The sequence below is a fragment of the Protopterus annectens genome, chromosome 16.part0 (genome assembly GCF_019279795.1).
Source record: "Protopterus annectens isolate FY-2018-M chromosome 16.part0, PAN1.0, whole genome shotgun sequence".
NCBI lineage: Eukaryota > Metazoa > Chordata > Ceratodontiformes > Protopteridae > Protopterus > Protopterus annectens.
The window spans coordinates 797301939-797325464 of record NC_056750.1 but is presented as its reverse complement, the minus strand read 5'-3'; the positions used below and the strand labels follow the sequence as shown (position 1 = coordinate 797325464).

At 39.8% G+C, this 23526-nt stretch overlaps 1 protein-coding gene across 1 annotated transcript in view; it reads right to left on the bottom strand.

Annotated features, from left to right (window-relative positions):
• Window positions 1–16771, bottom strand: part of NOXA1 (NADPH oxidase activator 1) — a 546660-nt gene extending 529889 nt beyond the window's left edge. The window contains exon 1 of the mRNA XM_044058837.1: window positions 16421–16771. Coding sequence (XP_043914772.1) covers window positions 16421–16657 — 237 coding nt within the window. The 5' untranslated portion in view covers window positions 16658–16771. The remainder of the gene's footprint in view (window positions 1–16420) is intronic.
• Window positions 16772–23526: the final 6755 nt, after the last annotated feature.

Here is a 23526-nt window from a genome sequence, read left to right as displayed (position 1 = left end):
TCAGTATTTATACACTTGTGCAAGCCCATGACTAGCTTCTTAAAGAGACATACATATACACTGAGCTACAGTAGTCAAAGGTAAAGTTGCTGTCAATCTGTGTGGCCAGGTCTCTTACCACTGCATGCGTACTTAAGATGTTGCTGTTGATGTGGTAGTTAGCAGAAACATCACTTTTACCAAAAGGGTTGATATACATTTTTTTGCATCGAGTTTAAGGCCATGACTTTGGCACCAATCATTGCTTGTGTAAGACCCTCTTGTAGGATGTTTAAATTATTTGGAGATTCTATGACCGCTCCCAGTTTGCTATCATCAACAAACTTTGTCAGCCACAGACGTTTTGCTTCTGTTTCAGAGAAATAGATTCCAAACAGTAGAGGTCCCACAACTGATCCCTGTGGAACATCACTGGTTACAGGTCTGCTGCTGGAGGTGGATAAAGTACAGTTTTGTACCTACCATAAATGTAGATGTTCGAGTGTACACCTTGCTGCAGTCATCACACTTGGGTTATCCTGTCGTCAGGCGGTCCCACAGTCGGCCGGAATTCCAAAGTCTTGGTCCGGCATCGGTTGCTGTCATTTCTTCCCTGACGTCAGTGCGCCAGGGGTATATATAATGCAACCAACGCCATTTTCTTCAGTTTTTCTTGCCCCAGATGTCAGGTGCCCCCAAAAAGGTGGTCAGTAATTAGTACCAAATTGAGTAAACTTGCACAAACACAAAATCCCTTCAGCTATAAGCAAATACATCAGGAAGGTATTGAGATTTAGCCAGTAGGTCAGAGGGGATGGAGGGAGGGTAACCTGGACTGCAGCAGGGTGTACACTCGAACATCTACATTTATGGTAGGTACAAAACTGTACTATGTTCATCGTGTTACCCTGCTGCAGTCATCACACTTGGGTTGAATCCCAAAGCTAAGGATGGGTGGAGGTATCATAGAGGGTTAGAGGAGGCTAGAAGGCCCTGCAGAACTGCAGTGGCGAAGCCCGCCCTGGTCTTAGAGTAAAGTGGTAAGTGATAGTGTCTGGTAAAGGTGTGTACTGAACTCCAAGTTGCAGCTTCCAAAATCTCCTTGGTTGGAACCCCCCTGAGAAAGGCTGTAGAAGTAGCTGTTGCCCTGGTAGAGTGGGGCCTAATGGTAGCAGGAACTGGTTTTCCATGATGGGTATAGCAAAAACGTATGCAATGACCTATCCATTTGGAAATGGTTTGCTTTGATATAGCCTTCCCTTGAGAAGCTGTAGCATAGGATACAAAGAGCTGGTCAGATTTTCTGAAAGCCTTAGTTTTGTCCAAGTAGTAACGAAGTTGCCTGTGAATGTCCAAGGAATGCAGGAGTCTCTCACCTTTGTTCTGTGGATTTGGGAAGAAGGTGGGTAAGTGGATGCTTTGATTTAAAGCCACACTGGAAACCACCTAGGCATAAAGGAAGGATTAGTTCGTAGAGAAAGTCTGTCTTGGTGAAAAATGATGAAAGGTTCCACTGCCATTAGTGCCTGTAGCTCTGAGACTCTTCTAGCTGAAGTTATTGCTAGCAGCTGGGCAGTTTTCCATGATAGGAACTGAATATCTGCAGGAAAAGCTGGTTCAAAGGGAGGTAGCGTTAGTTTTTCCAGAACAAAATTGAGGTCCCATGTTGGTGTAGGTGCTCTCCTGGGCGGTCTAATGTTTCTTGCCCCTCTGAGGATCTGCCTTAGAAGTGGATGCGAAAATAAGGGTGGATCCGTGTTGTAGTGGGCCGAAATAGCTGAAGCATGGATTTTAATGGAGGAGAAAGAAAGTCCTTTGTGCAACATCTCAGTTAAATACTGTAGAATGTGAGGCATGTGAGGCTGAATGGTGTCTTGGCCTTTAGATTGGTTCCAGGCACAAAACCTTTTCCATTTGTCCGAATAAGCCTTCCTGGTGCTTGGCCTCCTAACTTCCAGAATAACATCCATAACTGCTTGGGAAAGAGGAGCTGGCTGGATGCTTAGTTGATTTGCCATGCAGCCAGATTTAAGGTTTTCAGCTGGCTGTGAAGAATCTGATTGTTTTGTTGTGTGAGTAAATGGGAAATTTGTGGTAATATCCATGGTGGGCCGTGGGCCATATTCCTCAATAGCGGGTACCAGTGCTGGCGTGGCCAGTCTGGGGCTATGAGAATCATTCGTGGTCTCTCCTTTTTGACTTTCAGAAGTACCTTTGTGAGGAGAGGCAATGGAGGGAAGGCATATACTGTCAGGTTTTTCCAACTGAAAGAGAGTGCATTCACTTTCCACGCTTGATGGTGAAGTGCCCTTGTACAAAATTTTGTTAGTTGATAGTTTTGAGGGCTGGCAAACAGGTCTATGTCTGAAAGGACCCATTTTGGAGTTATCATTGTAAATACTTGTGGATCTAGTTTCCACTCGTGGGGATCCATGATGTTTCTGCTGAGGTCGTCTGCCAATGTATTCTTCTGTCCTGGCAGGAATTGAGCTTGTAACTGAACTTGGTAAGCCAGAGCTGTGTTCCATAAAGTCATTGCTTGCCTGCACAAAGGGTAGGAGTGAGTACCCCCTTGTTTGTTTATGTACCACATTACTGTGGTGTTGTCCGTCTTTATTGTCAGATGTCCTGGATGTAATAGATCCTTGAAGGCTGTCAGAGCTTTCTGTACAGCTAGCATCTTTTTTTGATTGATGTATAGATTCCTTTGATCTGCAGTCCATACGCCTTGAACGCACTGTCCTGCCATGTGAGCCCCCCAGGCGTAATCTGATGCATCTGTTGTGATAGTTTGCCTGGCTGGGGGCAAGGTGAAAGGCTGACCCTTGTTGAGGTGACATGCCTGTGACCACCATAGAAACTCCTGTTGTAGGCAGGGAATGATAGATATCATTGTGTCCAAGCTGTGGCTGTGTTGAGACCATACGCTTTTTAGGTACCACTGTAATTTCCTCATATGCAGCCTTGCAAATGGTATTAGTAGTATGCAAGATGCCATGAAGCCCAAGGCCTGCAGAATTTTTCTTGCAGTTAATTGGGCCTTTGTTGCCATTGTTTTGAAATATTGAGTCACTTGTAGTTTGTCTGGCGTCAGATAAGCCTTCTGGGCCATTGTATTCAAGCTGGCACCCAGGAATGTCATATTTTGTGAGGGTACTAGTTTTGACTTCCTTTCGTTTACTGTGTACCCCAGGCAATTTAGTAGATGTTTCACAAAAGCCAGATGATGTAATAGAATGTCCTTAATTTCTGCTTGGATGAGGCAGTCATCCAGGAATGGGTATATCTGAATTCCTCTTTGTCTGCAGTATGCAATTACTGGTGCCAGGCATTTTGTGAAGACTCTGGGTGCAGTAGATAAGCCAAAGGGCAGTGCAGAGAATTGGTAATGGGTTGAACCTGCAATGAAACGGAGGTATCTTCTCCAACTTTGTCTGATAGGGACATGCAGGTATGCCTCCTTGAGGTCCAATGTTACTAGCTATGTTTCCTTGCCCAACATGGGAAGAAGCTGCTGTAGTGTTAGCATCTTGAATTTGGGTACTTGTAAGTGTTTAGAATTGAAAGGTCCAGAATTGGTCTCCAGGCATTGTCCTTTCTGGGCACTAGAAAGAGTCTCGAGTAAAATCCTTGACCTTGCTCTCGAGTAGGTACCAGTTGAATGGCTCTCATGTCCATGAGAGCTGTAATTTGCTTTTGTGCCTCTGCCCTTTGATTTTGTGGCAGGTTTGGCATTCCTCTTTTCATTGGCAAGGTGTGGAAATGGAATCTGTATCCTCGTGAAATTATGTCTAGGACCCATTTGTCCTTTGTGACAATGTGCCAGTTGTCTGCAAAAAGTGCTAGTTTTCCCCCCAAGGGGGCTGCCAAGAGAGTATTGCTTGGCCGGTTGAGGTGTAAGTTATTGAGTTTGCCTTCTGGTGGATTGGGACCTGTCTTCTCCTCACTTCTGTGTTGTAGTACCCCATTGGCGAGGTTTGTACTGGGCTTGTGGTTGTCCTCTGCCCCTTGGGCGTCTGTATTTACCCCTCTGTGGTCTGTCTGTAGCTGGAAAGGACCAGTTTTTTGTTGGCCAGTTTCTGCTGAAGCGAGGGGGCTGTACCTGTAGGAAATCTTTGACTGTCTGCATAGATTTTGCCTTATCCTCCATTTTCTTTAAGACGACTTCTGCTTTAACTCCAAAAAGAACATCCTGCTGTAAGGGAGCATCTAGAAGTTTTGCTTTAACATGATCAGGTAGAGTTTGTTCCTTTAACCAAGCATGCCTACGTATAACAGACCCAGTGACAGCTGCTCTGCAGGAGGCCTCCAAAGAATCAAACCCACATTGTAAGGTATGTTTGCCCACCTGTTCAGTGGCATGCAACAGATCCTGCATTTCTTTCAATTCAGATTGTTGAGGGAGAGTGGTCATTTTTTGCTTTAACTGAGAGATTAGAAATTGCTGATACTTAAGCATGTGAAATTGGCAATTTAGTGCCCTCATAGCTAGAGTGGCTGAGGTGTAAACCTTTTTCCCCCACCTGTCTAGTGCTCCGGAATCCCTCTCAGAAGGTACAGGATTTTTAGCCATAAAAGCCTTAGCCCCCTTGGGACCCTGGGAGATTGTCTCTGGGTCAGCAACAGGGCTTTTGTAAAGAAATTTGTGGGAGTCAGGCACTCTAATATCTGTCAGGCTTAGCCGGAGCAGGAGGTAGAGAATCAGGGTTAAAACTGGATTCTAAGTAAACATCATCCACAATGTCTAAAACTGGTGGGATGGCAAGTGGTCTGTGTTGGGGGAGTAAAAGAAACCCTCTGATCCTTTTCTTCGAGTCAGAGTAGTCCTGACCTTCCCAGTGAAAATGTTCCCTCATAGTGTGTAAAGTTTCCCCAAAGGAGTAGTCTTCAGGAGGAGAAGCTGAGGGAATGGAATCCTCAGCATCATAATCTTCATAAGGGGAGAAGGAGTAATCTTGGTCCCCAGAGGAGTCTGAAGAAATGGACACTTGTTCAGAGGATGCATAATCTTCCTCTTGTCAACGCCTTTTGTCAGGGGGGGGGGGCTGGGTACCCCTGATTAAAGAGATCAAATCTTCAGCCATTTTGAGCATCTGTTTCTTAGGCATGGGGCCTTGAACAGGGGACTGAAGTGCAGTCTTTTTAGATTTAATAGGAGTCTTCATTTTAGAATACGATTTAATGGTGAGCGTTGTCGGTCTGAAAACGCTTTCAGAAACCGACGGCATTTCTGCAGCACCAACATCTTTTTCAGCAATGTCATCGGTAGGGCCTGAACTAAATGGCTGCGTCGGCCTGGTACATTCTGTCAAAGTTTCTGAAGCGGTCTCGGGTTCCAGATCTGCGGTAGTCAGGGGCTGCGTCTGAGCCTCACTGAGAACCGGAGACCGGACCAGCCGAGGCCTCGGAATCTGGCTTAGGCCTGGGCTATCTGTCTTTAACCTTGCATTTTTTGTGCACGCCGGTAGTCGGTTGCTCCGACAGCATGGTGTAGTTAAATTTCCTACCGAAGTAGTGTCGTGCGAAATCAAAGCGTCTTTTAATAGTACGCTTATTAAACCTAGCACAAAAACGACAACTAGTGACGTCGTGGTCTGGACCTAGGCAAGGTACGCAAAAAGAATGAAAATCCTTATGAGGTATTTGCTTCCCACAAGAAATCCAATTGTTAACTTTTTCTGACATCGGTCTGAGGTTTCCACAATGGGGTACTTAGCTTTATAGAAGACTTCAGTCTGAAATTCGAATTCGAAAATCTCAGTAGTCGGCCGACCGGCACTTGCGAACTGCTTCTGCTTCGGGCACCACGCGGCAAGAAAGACTGAAGAAAATGGCATCGGTTGCATTATATATACCCCTGGCGCACTGACGTCAGGGAAGAAGCGACAGCAACTGACGCTGGACCAAGACTTTGGAATTCCGGCCGACTGCGGGACCACCTGACGACAGGATAACCCAAGTGTGATGACTGCAGCAGGGTAACACGATGAACATCCCTATTTTGACTACATAAGTAAGCCAGTTAGCAACCCATCTAATGATATAAGGGTTGATACCTACTTGGCTGAGTTTGTCAATGATGCCTTGGCTAAATCCAGGTAGGCTGTATGCACAAATTTCCCCTCATCCAGAGCCTTGCTGACTGTCTCGAAGAAGTCCACCAGGTTTAGCAGGCATGATTTCCCTTTGACAAATCCAAACTAAGTAGGGTCAAGTATTTTGAGATTACCTATATCCTTGCAGATAAGGCTAGTCAGGCTAATAGGTCTATAGTTCGGGTCTATATTATAAGATTGATGTTTGAAAACATCAAACAACATATGGTTGACACCATATGGTCGATGTCTTCAAACATCGAACTTATAAAAACACAAAAAAATAAAAAGAAAAAAGTACCCTATTGGGTTTAAGCAGGGGGGCAAGCACTCCTGCACCCCCCACACCCCACGCTACTTAAATATACCAACTCCAAGACCGCACTACATTGCAGTAAATAAAGATCTCCACTTACGGAGATTTGCGTTTACATGCTCGAAATTCTGAGCGTTCGATATTCTCATGTCGACAATGTCAGATTCGACATTGTCAGCTTTCGAGAATATAATATAGACCCTATAGTTCCCGAGGTCAGGGGAAGAACCATCTTTGTGCAAGGGAATAATAATGGCTGTTTTCCATTCACCTGGTACAAAGCCAGTGCTTAGACTATGACTGAAAAGAGTACCCAATGGTGTTGCTAATTCATGTTGGAGCCCATGTAGGATGCAGCCTGGGATGTTATCATGTCCCATAGATGCTGTGTTTTTGACCTTAGAGAGGGCATTTACGACCTGCTGTTTAGAGATACAAGGTAGGGGACAGGTGGTAAGGATGTCATGCGGTACATGTGGCGGGTCTATATTATAACATCAAATCTTACAAAGATCGAATGTTATAATATCGAACCCGTAATGTCGAATGCTGAAAACAGCGTAGGTGCAGGACACCGAATTCTTTCCCAGGGAAATAATTTGGTGGGCCGCTGCTGTGGCTTCACTGTTTTCAGCGTTCGATATGTTGGAGTGTTACGGTTCGAATTCAGGTAAGTGTGCGATTGTGTGTAGGTTAGGGTTAGGGACGGGTTAGGTGAGTTAGGGTTAGAGAGCGGGTCAGGTAAGTGTGTGGTTGTGTGGACGTTAGTGTTAGGGCACGGGTCAGGTAAGTGTGCAATTGTGTGTAGGTTAGGGGGCGGGTTAGGGCACGGGTCAGGTAAGTGTGCGATTGTGTGTAGGTTAGGGGGCGGGTTAGGGAGCGGGTCAGGTAAGTGTGCGGTTGTGTGTAGGTTAGGTGGGTTAGGGCGCGGGTGAGTGTGCGATAGTGACGGAACTTAGGGTTAGGGTCGGATTAAGGTAAGTGGATAGCTAGTAGTGTATGTAAAGTTTAGTTTAGGTTTAGGTGTAGGATTTTAAGTGTATGTGTGTGGATTGCTGTTTTTTGTGTGTGTTTATGTTGTGTGTATGTTTCTCGGAATAGTGATTTTTTCCCTGGGAAAAAAATCGCTATTCTGACTGTTCGATGTTTGTGGATTTCGGTGTTTAGGGTTCGATATTATAACATTCGATCTTTGTAGATTTCGATGTTATAATATAGACCCCATGTGGCGGGGTCAGGGGGAGTGAAGTTTTCACAGAATCTGACAGCCAAAGGTTAGCTATGTCCACTTTGTCAGAATCACCAAAAAAAGCCTTTTTTATTCTGTAGAATTGCCACTTTTATGCAGAGGCTTGATAAAGGATTTTTTTCTAAATTAATAGCATAGTTCTTTTAGTTATTGATCTATTTATTAGGACTTGAAATAACATAGGCAATGGCATCTGCTACTAGCTTAGGGTATTCATCTGGCAAATTGTCAGGGGCAGCAGTGGTAGCTTTTAATTTTTGGAGATATTTTTGTTGGTTCTAGTAGAGATGGGATGGAAGCAAAACTGTATCTTGTTTTTGAGGTTTGGGGTGGAACTATGATAGGCTGATTGTGAGAGGTGTTGGTTATGGACTTGACTGTTTCTTTGAAATAAGTATTGAATTAATTGGCAATACTGTGTGTTGGGTGCTGGTCAGACAGCTTGGCCTGGTTTAGTAATTTGTGTCATTCAAGAAAATTTGAGGTTATTAGAATATTTGTTTTGCAATGAGGAATAGTAGCTGCTCGTCTCTGATGATTGTGCACTTGTTTTTGTTTGTTAGCTATGTATATGCCTGTAAGTTTGTTTCTGATTTGTTTTCAATGCAAGTATTCCATCTTCTGTCTTTTTGCCTAAATTTATTAAAAGTTTCAGTGGATAGCTATAGGGCCAGGTTTATTTTTACTCTTTTGGTTCTGAGTGGGGCTAGATGGCTGAATATATTTAGGAAAGTGTCATAGAACTCAAGCGACTGTTTCATCTAAAGGCAGAGTCTTGAGTGACTCACATCTGTATAGCTTTAGTGTAGTGCTAAAAGTTTCTTTTTGGAAGGAAGTTAATTTCTTTTCTTGTCTAAAATGTGTCTTTGGGAAAGAATACTTCTTCAAAAGAAAAACAAGAACTAAAGGAAATCATATTCCAAAGTTAACTTCTGAACTACAAACTTTCATAAGAAAAAGAGAAAAAGCTTGCAAACACCATATTTCTAAATTGTAAGACCATCAAAACCTTAAATGTTCCACCAGAATAATATCAATGTCTCTAAACCTGGCTATTACAGAAACCTGCAAAATTCCCAACTTGGGAACCCAGTGAAATTCTGGAACATTATAAAATCCATCAATTCAAAAGTTTTCCCAAAACTGTGCACTGCTAATGGTCTATTAAAGGAAGAGCCAAATGCCATAAAACACTCAGTATCATCCCACCCTTCTGCTAATACGAATTTCACCACACCAGACTATCTACAGCCTTTACCATTTGTCAAGCTAGTGCAAAACTCACAAGCAAAGCCATTGTTGAAAAGCTACTTAAAAAAAGCACTGCATACAAATTTGACCCCCTAATGTTCTTAGTACTAGCATCTGTATCCTCCTAGCTAACCCTAGTTCGTATTTATCATTCACAAAACCAGTCAAGAGTGTATATATATATATATATATATATATATATATATATATATATATATATATATATATATATATAATATATATATATATATATATATATATATATATATATACATATTACATACATATATACACATTTTCCTGAAAAAAAATATACATGATTCTTATCTAATATGGGTTGGTCAGTTGATACAATGGCAAGAATCTTTGATTGAACTAAAGATGCACCTAGGAACACCTCATTATCGGCTAATTACCTTGTCTCTGAACTGAACACTGTGTTGTCAGACCAGACCCAAACAGTATTCTTCCTACCAGCAACCACTACAAACCACTCAGTACCGGCTGCTGGGTCCAATGAAGAAGTTTCCTTGTGAGGAATGAAAGCGCTTAATCTGTAGTCTTTGAGAATTTGGTGTGTTGTACTGGAATAAATCCTTTCGTTTTTATGAGAAACCTTCGGTGTGTCATTTTGTGAACTTTGGGAACTGTCAGCCTTCATTGGACCCAGCAGCTGGTACTGAGTGGTTTGTAGTGCTTCTTGGTTCTTTATTGCTGCTCAGCATTTCCGTTTTTTCTTGGCTAATCTTCCTACCAGCCCACATATCAGGGTAGCATAGGCACCCAACATTCTCAGACAGACACACACACACACACACACATACACAAACACAAGTAGTAACACATACTCATTCATGAATCCGCATTCATGCCCTTACAGACTAACGTGCATGTATACAGAGGTACACACAGATAGAGGAATGGCTATGTAATACCTACCTGTAGTTGTAGAATGAGCTGCGACCATTCCTATATAACTGAATAGGTGAACAATCATTTTAATAGTGCTCACTTTTTCCTCTCCACAAACATTAACTCAGCAGAATGATTCAGAGGATCTCTGTCTTATTATACTGTTGATGCTGCTGCCATTTCTGCAGAAGGAATATTGGATAATTTACATGAATCACCTCACCAAACTGCCACATTTGCACATTACTTCATCAGCAACAGGGCCAGCTTTTGGTCAACTGGTGCCCTAAGCAAAAGGGCTCCACAGTGCCCCATTACACCACCTGGTGCCCCCATCCTGGTCTACCTACACCATCCAGATTACTTTTTTCCTACATTTTTCCCACAGGTTGTCTTACTCTTCAGTTTTTCCTGTTTCCGTTGAACACATTTTAGAGAAAATATTTCTTTACTACAAAAAGATAAACAAATAAATACAGGAAAAGCAACCCTGCTAGAATGGCGCCCTAGGCAGCTGCCTAATTGGCCTATGCCCAAGTCCAGCTATGATCATCGCTACTGCACTAAGGACTATGATCACATCCAAAGAACCACCATAGTGGAAAAGCAGCATAAGAATGACTCAGGCGTATGGCAATGTGGAAACCTTCAGCATTAAGGCTTCCATAACACAGTAATCCATTCTCATTCCCAGGGATGTTATCCTGTCTGACAACTAGCATGATGTCAGGCCAAAATACAATACCTTAGCAAAAAACTTTGTTATAACTAATTTCATATACGCTGACATAGATAAAGGATTGATAGTAGGAGCTATTTGCTTTCCGGATTCATACCAATTCTTAAGTAAACTGTTCGATTTTAGTTTCTCTACTCGTGGTTCAACGATTATCTTACATGAAGAATATTCATAGTTAATGGTATTAAGTCTTTAAGCATGGACCATAGTTGTGGGAGTCCATCAAGGTACAGTACTAGGGTCTTCTTTGTTCTTCACTCTGTACAGTAGTAATCTACCCTGGAACTTGCTTAAGATCAGTCATTTCTTATGCGCAGATGACCTGGTCATAACAAAGGCTCATAGGTTGGTTACAACATTGAATACCTGATTATAAAATTATTTTCATTCAGCATGGGACTGGTGCACCGTAAATAAAATGACAATGAAATCAAAAAAATCTTTAGCAATGGTTTTTGGAATAACAAAATGTATTGTTAATCTATAACGACTCTATATCATAAATCCTTCAGAAATTCCTTTACCCTACATTGCAAAACAAAATTACCTAGGAATAACACAGAATCAAACTCTCTTCAAATTCATGCTGAACTTCTCGTGTATAAAAACTTATAGCAACTCAAAGCAGCCTATGAAGTCTCCCTCCTCACAAACATAGCAAGACGTGCAACGGCAGCTGATGTCCCAATACCAAGAATAGAATATGCATTACCCTTTTAGTTGCTGTCTTTTCAGCTCAGAACTGTCTTATTACAAACAGATGAAAATAAACTGCAAGGGTTTATTTATATAGCTACTAACAAATGACATCATAGGTTCATGGGTAGGTACTAAGTTAGGTACCCTTGTGGGACATTTTAAGCCTAGCCAATTCCCTTTTTAATAGTAAGAATCAAACCTTATACCTTGTGTCTGAGAGATAAATACCAACAACCCTAAAATGGATTATAGGCTCATAAGTAAATACTAAGCTATCAGTCTGCAGACTATTACAAGCCTAGCCAACAACTACATATCAGAATCAAATCCTGTACATTGTTATCTGTGAAGTAAAGACCTTAACCACTACGTCAACCCCCTTCCCTTGAAAAGTAAATGCTAAACAATCAGGGTACAGAGTGTTATACCTAGCCAATATCCAGACAGTGAGCAAGGATGAGAATTAAACCCTGTATCTTACATTTGTGAGGTAAACACCTTAACCATTATACCAGCCTTAACCCTCTTGATTTCCAAACTACCATTCAGACTAATGAATTATAGCTATTGGCCCCAATTGCTAATAAAGCAATACTCTGAGATCTGTCATATTACCCCAAGAAACCATGAAAGCCTAAAGCTCCACAGCACACAATAATCAATAGCCTTTAATAAATTATCCCCAGTTATCTGAAATGGTCAATCAAACAGTATCTCTTCAACTATTCACTTCTCTGTATTCAAGAAAAAAACTGAAGCTACATTTATTAAGGAATCAAAGTGCATTTGTTTCAGACATTCAGGGTAATACAGCTTCTAGGTAGTTATCATAAATGCATAACACAGATTTCGATCTGTAGTTTTACTTTTAAATGATTCTTTGTAATTCTGGGATTATTGAAGCTACCTCCCTATATCTATGTAAATACAGGTTTGCATATGTAAACATATGTTTGTGTGCTGTTCATATGACTATGTAATTTTTTTATCCTGATTCTCCTCCCAGGACTACACCTGATGGCTCCTCTGCCTGTACAAATTGACCCATTCGATCTACTGGGATGTGCAGCAGTTATTCCAGCCCCAGATGAGCCCTACAGCATAATCATTTCTCCCCAGGAATCCCCAACCAACCCTCTATTCCTCAACAGTGATAATCAGGTGGTAGGGAATGGGCCGTCTTGTTGGTCCTAGAAGACTGTCTACCATCTCCATCTGGGGAGAAACCTCCCTCAGCAGCTCTTCCAAACTATGCTATAGCTGTCCTTCAAGTGGAAATGTACCTTCAGAACCCAAATTCACCTCAGCTTATACTGCAAATGAACTTGACAGCACATTCTGTCTAGGCTCAAATTCCATGGGTACAAAATTAAGTACTCCTGTAAAGTATCACCCATGTCACAAACCAAGGTCACCTTCCTCACCTCAGGATGGGTGAGCCAACACCAGCTGTTCATTATCATCCTCCCTAGCCAGCACCAACAGGCACCAGAGCTGTTAACTGACCTCAGGTCACCAGTGCTGTAGTCGGGGCTTTATCCCTCTATGCTGCACAGCTGATTAGTAACAATGCAAAATTTAAGCATATCTGTGTTTGCCTTGCCACGCAGGTCATGCCTGAAGAGAGTCATTGACCAGTCCACCTACCCAATTAACAAACACAAATAAAATAACTTAATCCCCACATATCTCTGTTCTACGTGGAGACAATTGTATAAGCCACCTGGATACATCCAGGATGAAGATAGGAGGGGAGGAAGTGGACCTCCAGTCATATGATTGACAGCCAGTGCTCAACACTCACCTTTTCTAGAGAGCAAATATGTTTGTTGGTTCTCATTGCAGTTAGGGAAAAATAGTCCATAGGACTATTGCCCTTACTGAAAAATGAATTGGAAAACTCTGTCTACATTAGGAGGAACAAATGGGTCAATATGATATCAGGGAGGCCCTGAATGCTGAGGCTACGATAAAAAAGTAGTAATAATGCTACAAAGTTACAGCCTGACAGCATGTCAAGCAGATATGACAGTTTTAGATGTGCTGTAATAATAAATATGTTATACATTCAAATTGAGGACATTGCTCCCTCTGCTCCCCTACAGACCCTGTATGTACACACACACACACACACACACATGGCCATTATGAGACTTAATGAGAGTTAACATATGCACACATATGCATATATTCATGTGTGCACATTTCCATACACACACACACACACACACACATATATATATATATATATATATATATATATATATATATATATATATATATATATATTATTAGTAATCTTTGAGAAGGATTAGCAAATTACAGAACATGACTATACCATTTAACATTTCCATACAAGCTAAACATCACTGGCAAATTGCACACATCCACCATGCAGTGTACTAAATTTCATGAAAACATTAGCAATGCAATGGCGCAAGGAAACATAACACCTATGCCTCGCAATATTTAAATACTATTATTACTACTTCACTGTGTTTTACTGCAGAAAATGTAAATGTAGTAATGCTTTGACTGAATCAGCATGACGCCTGAAACATTTGCAGCATAAAATATGCACCATACTTCCATCTACCTTTTTTTCTTCAACTCTTTAATAAAGTCTGTTGCATAACTTTTTTTTGGCATTACAGAGGCTGCTGTTTTCTCTTATTCTCAAATACTCCATGTCTGAAATCTTATGTACAACATACACATCAGTACCCTCCGTTCAGAGGAGTTATCTTCCCAGCTAACTGTGCTTCCAGTAAGTGTTTCAAGATTTTTGTTGCTGGGTGAAGTGGACCAATGCATCATGAAGCTGAAGGGGGGAGAATACTAAGAAAATATTTCATTGTTGCTAAAGATATGGAGCAATACCCCCCCCCCCCCAAAAAAAAAAAGTTATTATGATTGGGTGGCCTTTGGAGAAAACAGTAGCTGTGGCTGTCAGTCTGAGAAGTCCTCAAAGTGTGCTGGCCCTGGGCAATTGTCCAGTTTGCCCCACAGACACTGGCCATATAAACACATGATCATTCCTATTTATTCACAACTTTGGACTCGTATGAGTATGGCTAACTGAACGTCACTACAAATCACCAGCCCTCACACACATCCAGATTTTGACAGTAAAAATACTGCACAGCAGCTGGCCTAACAGACCCTTAAAATAGTCTACAGACCAGGAACTGTACTAACAAAATGACAACAGAATAATATGTTCACATAAGTCTGAGCTAACAATAAATGATGCCAGATAAAGAAGAATATTGTACATTGTTTCTTCTGCTATACAGTGCATCCTTATTTGCCTTAAGCTGACAATTACTAAGAGGAAATTTCAAGGGCAATCTATCAAAAGCAGTGCAGATAAGCATTGGCTTGAAGTATTAACAGAGTGCACGACAGACTGCTAGCTAGGTTTTTTTTTTTTTAAAAGGTACTTTAATGTGGTAATAAACCAGGTAAATTAAGTGAAAGTATATGCTGCTCCCAAAGTGCAGGAAGGAAGGAAGGACGTTACTATTAAGGACACATATGCATGTCGCTGAGCCTCTTGTATGTGTTGTGGTGAACAGCAATCTAAGTAATAGCTTGCAACATTGCTGGAGAGGCCCCAGAAATAATAAACAGAAGAAACAGTTACTCTATCAAATGTGCCATTGTGATCCTGGAGTATGAGAATAGAGAATAGAATGTAATATAAAAGAACCTGAATATTAAATAGCATAACAAATGCACATTTGCTAGAGACAATTCAACAAAGCACAATTCACAGCCTCCTCCTTTAACCAGCAAAATTTACAAAATCATAGGATACTCATATTCCACCAAAACAGAAATAACCTAAGCAATATTCCTCCAAATGGAAACACTACAGTATTTATTTCAGGCCAGGTGGAAGTTTCTTGAACCCCCACTCAGGGAGACTGCACTGCCAATTATTGTAATCATCTCTGAGAATGACACAAATCAAGTACAAGACAAATTATTGCATTTTCAAACAAAACTGGCATCTTCCTTTGTCAATCTGCAGCATATTTACAGTGAGTAAATTGTGTTTCACTGTGGCTGAATTGTGCCTTGGTCTGTTCCACACAGATGCTGACATTCATATTTATGTATGCGTATGTGTTTGCACACTCACTCACTCACACACACATCTCTTCACAAGGTCGACCGCAAAAGTTCAGTTTTGCAAACACCAACAAGCTGCAAGACATGTACCAAGCCAAAATCTTGGTGGATGCAAAACAACAAAAACAGCTTGAAATAATCACTTTTTGCAGGGGGGGGGCAAGATACCCTGAACCCTCCACACCCCTGTTAATTGTATATACTAACTCCGAAAGCGGGCAGTCTTGGGGAATGGACATATTTTCCTACCCTGAGAATTGTGCAATCTTGCATGTCTGTCGACTATGTGTAGTTGACAAATTTTTGTCAACTAAACAGACGTTGACCAAAGTTGGATTTGATTAAAAGCACTTCCCCCATTTATGTACATAGAGAAAGAGTGAGAGATGAACATACACACATTTTTTGAAAGTATTCTAAATACAAGAAAAATCACTTTCAGTTTGCATTGTTTAAGTATAGGTATAAGCCCCATTGTTCTTGGTGTTCTAGTCATAGGAGTGGTTAAACTGGGGTATTAATCTACTTTAATTATTTTACCAACTTATCACATTAAACAGATTCAGTGATTTAAGCAAAGCAATTCAGTACTAATTCATTTATAAGAAACTGCACTTCAAAATTAACTTTCCTTAATGCCCATGCAGTAAGCCATCTAAATAAAAATATGTAAGATCAAATATTTTCTAATATTCCAGACACAAAAAGTTTCACTAGCTGCTTGTTTTTTAATGTCTACCTGCCCATATTCTTTATTGCCAAATGAATCTAGTGAGTCTATGGACAATTCAGCTAAAGAAGGAGAAACAAAATATTTAAAGAAACAGGAAAAATATCATGAATATAGTCTGAATATAACAGCCTGTTTTACAGAACAAGTCATCCTTTTACAATCTATGTGCTGTTCAACTAAGACATGCTTTAATTCTATATTGCCTTGAGGTTTCATCACACAGCTATATCATCTTGCCACATAAACAAAGATGGAAGATAAGTTTTCCTGCTTCTTACATTTGAAATGTCACAAACACCACTCTCCCTACCTGAATGGCTTCATTAAGGTTTCCTAGCAGCAGCTGCACACAGCCTATATTAAACCAGATCTTCGAGGTTGGCTCTTGCACCCTGCTTAGTATGCTCAGTGCAGATTTCCAGTCCTTCTGATCAACAGCCAATACAGCTTCATTCCAGTCATTTATGAAATCCTTATAGGGCATGTTTATTCCCTGCACAGTAACTTCCAAACTGAGCAGAAACTGTGTGGAAAGAAGGCAGTGCATGTCTGTACGCACAAACAAATGAAAGTTAAAAAAAAAAAAAACAGCCTTCCTGGTTCGCGCACTGTGCCCTCGTTAATCACTTGTAAATGGATGAGAGACTCCCACCTGTGAACCTGAAACTGCACATAAAGTAACCAGGAAGTTAATGCTCTCTCTCTCTGTTTCTCTCTCTCTCTTTTTGAGGCTGACGAAAGACATCAAACTGATCTGTCCATATGTGCCCGCCCTGCCTCCCTTCACATTTTTAAAGATGTGTAACACCTGCACATTACCCTGATCCCAGCCCTCTTTCAACATAGTTTATTTCTTATTGAGTGGGCAAGCAGCCAGTATGTCAACTATGGATCAAAAAAACATTTTTTTTCAGTTCAAACAAATTCACCAAATACATTGATAATTATATTTCTTATGTAGGTTTTGAGTGCAAGATATAAATATATTTTTAAATAATTCTACTGCATTAACCCTAGCAGACACACTTCCTGATTTCATAATTTAATAACTTCACACAGAAATGTACAGTAGTAGTTTCACTTAAGATGTGTAGTGTGGCTTTTCTTTTTAAACTTCCCCTGAGGTTATTTGCATTAATGATTCCTCCTCAGTATATCTGTCTATATTTCTCACCATTGTAGTTTTTAAACAAAGGACATATACGTTCACAGTGTACTTAAGTCTTACACTAATGTTCCAAAGCTTTTCATGTTAAGAAAAAGCATCCAGAATGTTCTAATTAAGCAATAACCCACACCTGGTTGTGGGTAATGCTGGATTTACCCACGGTTGGTGTGGTTTGGTCACGAGGGCGAAGCCCGAGTGGCCAAACAAAGAAATCCGTGGGTAAATCCAGCATTGCCCACACCCAGAAGTGGGTTATTGCTATTATACAAATGACATTATTTAAGAAAAAAATACTTACTTTTTTTAAATAATGGCATTGTATAATGCGTCCATGCTGCCCTTCCGCAGCTGTCTGGTATTCTGTGGCAGTTCTGATGTACTGCATATGCGTATGCTTAAGCAGTACATCAGAGCTGTGAGTGGAAGCAACGGAGAAAGCAAGATCTCCGTTGCTTTTTACAAAGTGTCTTGCTATGTTAAAGAAGTTTAACATAGCGAGACAGCTTTAAAAAAAGCAACGGAGAATCTCCGTTGCTTTTTACAAAGTGTCTTGCTATGTTAAACCCATTTAACAATAGCGAGACAGCTTTAAAAAAAAAAAGCAACAGAGAAAGGAAGATCTCTGTTACTTTTTTTAAAGCTATCTCGCTATGTTAAACTCCTTTAACGTAGCGAGACAGTTTCTAAAAAGCAATGGAGATCTTGCGTTCTCCGTTGCTGTAAAAAAGACTTATACTAATGGAAAAAGTCCGGGCGACTGGACCTTTTTCCATTAGTACAAGTCTTTGATTTACAAGTGCATGCTGACCAATCAGCGTGCACGTTTTGGAGTATTAAATGGGGGTCGTTGTATAATTAAGCAATAACCCACGCCTGGGTGTGAGTAATGCTGGATTTACCCACAGTTGGTGTGGTTTGGTCATGAAGGCAAAGCCTGAGTGGCCAAACAAAGACAACCGTGGGTAAATCCAGCATTACCCACACCCAGAAGTGGGTTATTGCTATTATATAATGACATTATTTAAGAAAAAAATACTTACTTTTCTTAAATAATGGCATTGTATAATACCTCCGTGCTGCCCTTTCGCAGCTGTCTGGTATTCTGCAGCAGTTCTGATGTACTGCACATGCGTATGCTTACGCAGTACATCAAAGCTGTGGGTGGAAGCAACGGAGAAAGCAAGATCTCCGTTGCTTTTTACAAAGTGCCTCGCTATGTTAAAGGAGTTTAACATAGTGAGACAGCTTTAAAAAAAAGCAACGGAGAATCCCTGTTGCTTTCTTTAAAGCTGTCTCGCTATGTTAAACCCATTTAACATAGCGAGACAGCTTTAAAAAAAGCAATGGAGAAAGGAAGATCTCCGTTACTTTTTTAAAGCTGTGTCGCTATGTTAAACTCCTTTAACATAGTGAGACAGTTTCTAAAAAGCAACAGAGATCTTGCGTTCTCCATTGCTGTAAAAAAAAAAAAAAAAAGACTTATACTAATGGAAAAAGTCCGGGCGACCGGACCTTTTTCCATTAGTATAAGTCTTTGATTTACAACGTGCACGCTGACCAATCAGCGTGCATGTTTTGGAATATTAATGGGGGGTTGTTGTATAATAAACAGTAACTTTACTTCTCCCAGTTTACTGGTGATTCAGTGGAGTATTTGAAAGGACTAGAAAGCAGCATGCATCTTACCAGTGGTATCTAACAAACTGAGATGAATAATGGTAGTAAAAACAGACACTATTCTAAAGCATTTCTTTCATAATAAATGTAGCAGTAATTTGTCCTTTTATAACAGAAAAACACTGACAGCCAGCACTCAACTGGAGCAAATATCTTTTTAATGTACAAAAACAGAATGGTTTCGGCCCACAGGCCTTTTTCAATGTAATCAATACATATCACATCTTATATATGCAAACATAATGGAATAATTAAATCCCATTAAACAATTTTTACAAATGTTCATTAAGACCAGGTGGAAACAATCCCCCAATTTCACTGTCCAGGACTTTTCCTTTTTATTTAAAACATTATGGCAACCACTTTTCATTGGTCTGTGTTCGAACACGCTGTCAATAATAATAAATTTAAAAATAGCTGTCTTGTGTATGATAGTATGTTTATATAAGGCATTAGCTAGATATTATTTCTAATGCTACTTAAATGTTCTGAAATTCGCAATTTTCATGGTCTGGAAGTTTGACCTACATAAAAAGCTGTGCAAGAGCAAACTGACAGATATATAGCCCAATCACTGTTACAACTGCCAAACATTCTAATAGAAAAAAACCTAGATGTGTTCTTACTTGAAAATTCCTTGGTTGAACAAATTAATTTACAAAAAGAACAATGCGTTTTTTTTTTGGTTTTGGTTTTTGAGCCTGTGCCCCTGCCGTCCTTGCAGAGGTTTGGTTTGGGGAAGTCCTTTTATAACAGTCCTTGTATTTCAATTTTTATTTATACAAAACGGTACTTGAACTTTCTTCATGAATTCAACAAAACAAGGCATATATACATACATACATACACATACACCTATAACAAATATCTATTATTTTATTTTTTATTATATATTTTTGTTTTACATTTGATTACTGGGAATGTCCGACTGGGCAAAAATCCTTTTTCAGTGGAGGCCCAGGAAGAAAAGCTTCACCTTTAACATACAACAATGATTATAATTACAAATACAAGGTTTATATATACATGACTTGACATTTGTGTTAAACATATAACATTGGATAAAAATACGGTCATGTAAATATTCTGATTAATGGCATTGTTGCACAGTCTAGTACAGGAAAAGAGAATTATTCTTTAAAAAAAATTAAAGTAAAGAAATATATCTGGCAAATGAGTAACTTATAGAATGCAAACCAGGTATTATTAATAACAATCGGTGGGTGAGCAATTTTCATAGATATACTACAGTGACTGATAGCCTGTAGTAGGAGCAGATACAGTAGAGTACAGATATTGAAACATAATTGCAACTTAAGGAGAATAGTTTTACTATAGTCCTTGAATACACGCTTTAGATTATAATAAGAATGGGTAGAAGTATGTTGAAAGGTGAGATGAGATCTGATTTATGAGGGAACTAGTATTACCTAGACAAAGAGTATTTAGAGTAAATAGGACACTGCACTGGAATTCTTTTCTTATCCAGGATTGGTACAGGAGCATAGCCATGTATTGGTTAAGTGAGACTTAAGAGTTATTTTGAAGCAAGATAAACTGGTAATAGATGTTATTTCTGATGGTAAGCTATTGCAGATTTTAGCTGTGTAGCTCGGGAAAAGGGAGTTGCCTGATTTATTGTTAGCTTTGGTAACATTTAACAAGGATTTGCTACTCGAGCGAAGTACATATTTGTTAGAGTAAGGAGTTAATAAGTTTTCAAGTGCTGATGTTTTTTCAGGTTGGTGCTGGATCTTATGTGCCAAGCACAGTCGTTGCTAAGTTATTAGCTGAGTGAGTTCTAGCCAATTCAGTTGTTAGAGGGCAGTGCAATGATGTGTCCTACAGCTAGTGTCAGATGCAAATTTTGCTATTTTGTTATAGCAGGATTCTAATTTGTCTAGATCTGATTTCCTAAGGTTTGTGAAAATTTGCAATGCATAGAAAAGAGCTGAGAAAGATGTGTTCTGGCTATAGTGTTTTTGTGCTTTTATTGAAATTTTTTTTATTTTTATAGTGTACCTAGTTGTTTGTGGACTTTCTTAATGGTTTGCGCAATATGGATCTCAAATTTCAAACTACAGTGACTTCCGCACCTAAAAGTTTTGTGTTTTTTATGAGAGAGATAATGGTTTTATTTATTGATGGAATGTTAGGAGGGGGAAGGGTCGTGTTTCTAGTGGGGTAGAAATGCAAAAGCTTGTTTCTGTTGGGACTCAGATAAGGTGAGAATTATTTAACCATGCTTCTACTGCACTGAAAGATTGCCGAGTTATTGATTGTAGATGGTGTAGAGAAGAAGCTGCACACATCGGTGTAGAATCATCGGTGTACCGTACAAGAAATGCATGAAGGGTTGAGGTATGGAGATTGTTAGTAAAGAGAGTAAATAGGAGGGGGGGCAGAGATGGAACCTTGGGGGACTCCTAACGTGATGGGCAGTAGAGAAGAAAGGGTGTGTTGCCACTGAGCTGCTTGCTGACAGCCTGCTAGATATTCTTTGAACCAGGACAGAGTAGAATGGCTTAAGTTGAGTTCGGCAAGTACATTTAAGAGCTTGCTGTGAGAGACCATATCAAAAGCCTTAGCCCAAGAAAAACATCAGAGACAAATTTGCCATTATTTCTGTGATGTTTGACTATGTCAGTGAAGGTCAAAAGGGCAGAGACGGTGCTGTGGAAAGGTCGGAACCCTTGTTGGCTACTGGATAGTAATTTGTGAGTAAGTAGGAAGTCCATAATTTGTATGTGTATGCATCTTTCCAGTATCTTGAATATGAGTGACAGTATAACAACTGGCCAATAACTGAATAATTCTGTTGACTCGCCACCTGTGAGTAGAGAGATAATATATGAACATTTCCAAATTGATGGAACTAGTTGTTCAGTAATGGAACGGTAAATGAGGATATATATAGGGATAGAGATGGCATCAGATGCAATTCTAAAATATTTGGCAGGTAGCTTATCCACAACTAGGGCACTGGGTCTAAGTTTTTTAGTAGTTTCTTTATAGTGTTGGTAGATACAGGTTGTAAAGAGAAGGTGTACCTATTTTTGTCAGAAGTAGAATTAATAGGAATGGTAGTGGAGGCATACTTGTTGGAGAGTTAGAATTCTTTCAGTGAAGTATTTGTTAAATTGAGTGGCTATACTGTCTAAGTTGTTAGTGGGAGATGGGGGTGGGTGTGCCAGCATTGGCTGGTAGAAGGATGCTATTAACTGTTCTCCAGAATTTTTGGGGGTTGTTATGGTGTTTGTTTTGGATAGTAAAGTAATAATTTGTTTTGTCCTGTTTGATTAGACATTTTTGCTCATTTCTGAGTTCCTGATATGCCTGTTTGCCTGTTTGAGATTTAGTAACGTGTCATTTACTCCACAAAACAATACTCTGATCTGTCTCTATAGTTCTGGGAAAACTTTCTATCTATATATACACATGCAGTTTTCCCAGAACTACACAGACAGATCAAAACGTACTTCTGTTTTTAAAAGAGGTTTATTTATTTGTTTTATTTTTTTTTTTATTTATTTGAATTTGTTAACCACCATAGAATACCATTCGCAAATTACCAATTTTAGTCTAAGCCCTCCACAGAGTAAGAAGTAAGATAATTGCAGGTACAATACAGGGTCTATATTAGAACATAGAATATTTAACAGTTCGAATCACTAAAGGTCGACCTTTAGTGATCGAACTGTTAAAACATCGAATATTCAGAAGAAAAAATAAATAAATAAATAAACGGTGTAGGCAGGGGGGCAAGCCATCCTGCACCCCCCCATACCCCCCGCTACTTAAATATACCAACTTCGAGACCGCACTACATTGAAGTAAATGGAAATCTCTGTTACTTGTTCTATGTTCTGCAGTTTTGCTATTCTCATGTCGACAATGTCAGATTCGACATTGTCGGCTTTCGAGAATGTAATATAGACCCTGCAATACATACAAATATACAAATATTTCAAGCATGGTCATTAATGCCCTTCTAACACTGGCTCCCATAATAAGTGTCCAGGCTGTTCTTAAAAATATCTAAACTAGTGCTTGCTTTAAGGTAATTTGGTAGTCTGTTCCATGCATCATCTGCTGTTTCAGCGAACCAGTTAGTACACTTCGCATTCCTATAGAATCTTCTACATAGGTTAACTGATGATTTTCTAGTACTTTTTAATAACCCCAAACATTCCCAGAAGTAGTTGTTTCTAAATGCACTGTATACCTGAATTATATCTCCTCTTAGATATCTATGAGAGACACTGTACAAGTTCAGATATTTTAGTCTTCCATAATAACTTAAATTTTCATATCCATGGATGCCCTTGGTATATTTCCGCTGTACTCTCTCCAGTTTACTCATGCTTGTTTTTTACAGGGTTTCCATACTATTATTCCATACTCACATTTAGTCTAATGTATCTAGAAACACCGTAGAAGCCCAGGCACATACAACAAACTCAGAATCAAAACAGAATGCTTTGGCATTGGTTGCAATCCCAAACCCACCACCCAAAATATATAAAGTGTACAAACTCCTAGTATAGTGTCCAAACAAGCTTATTGATTTA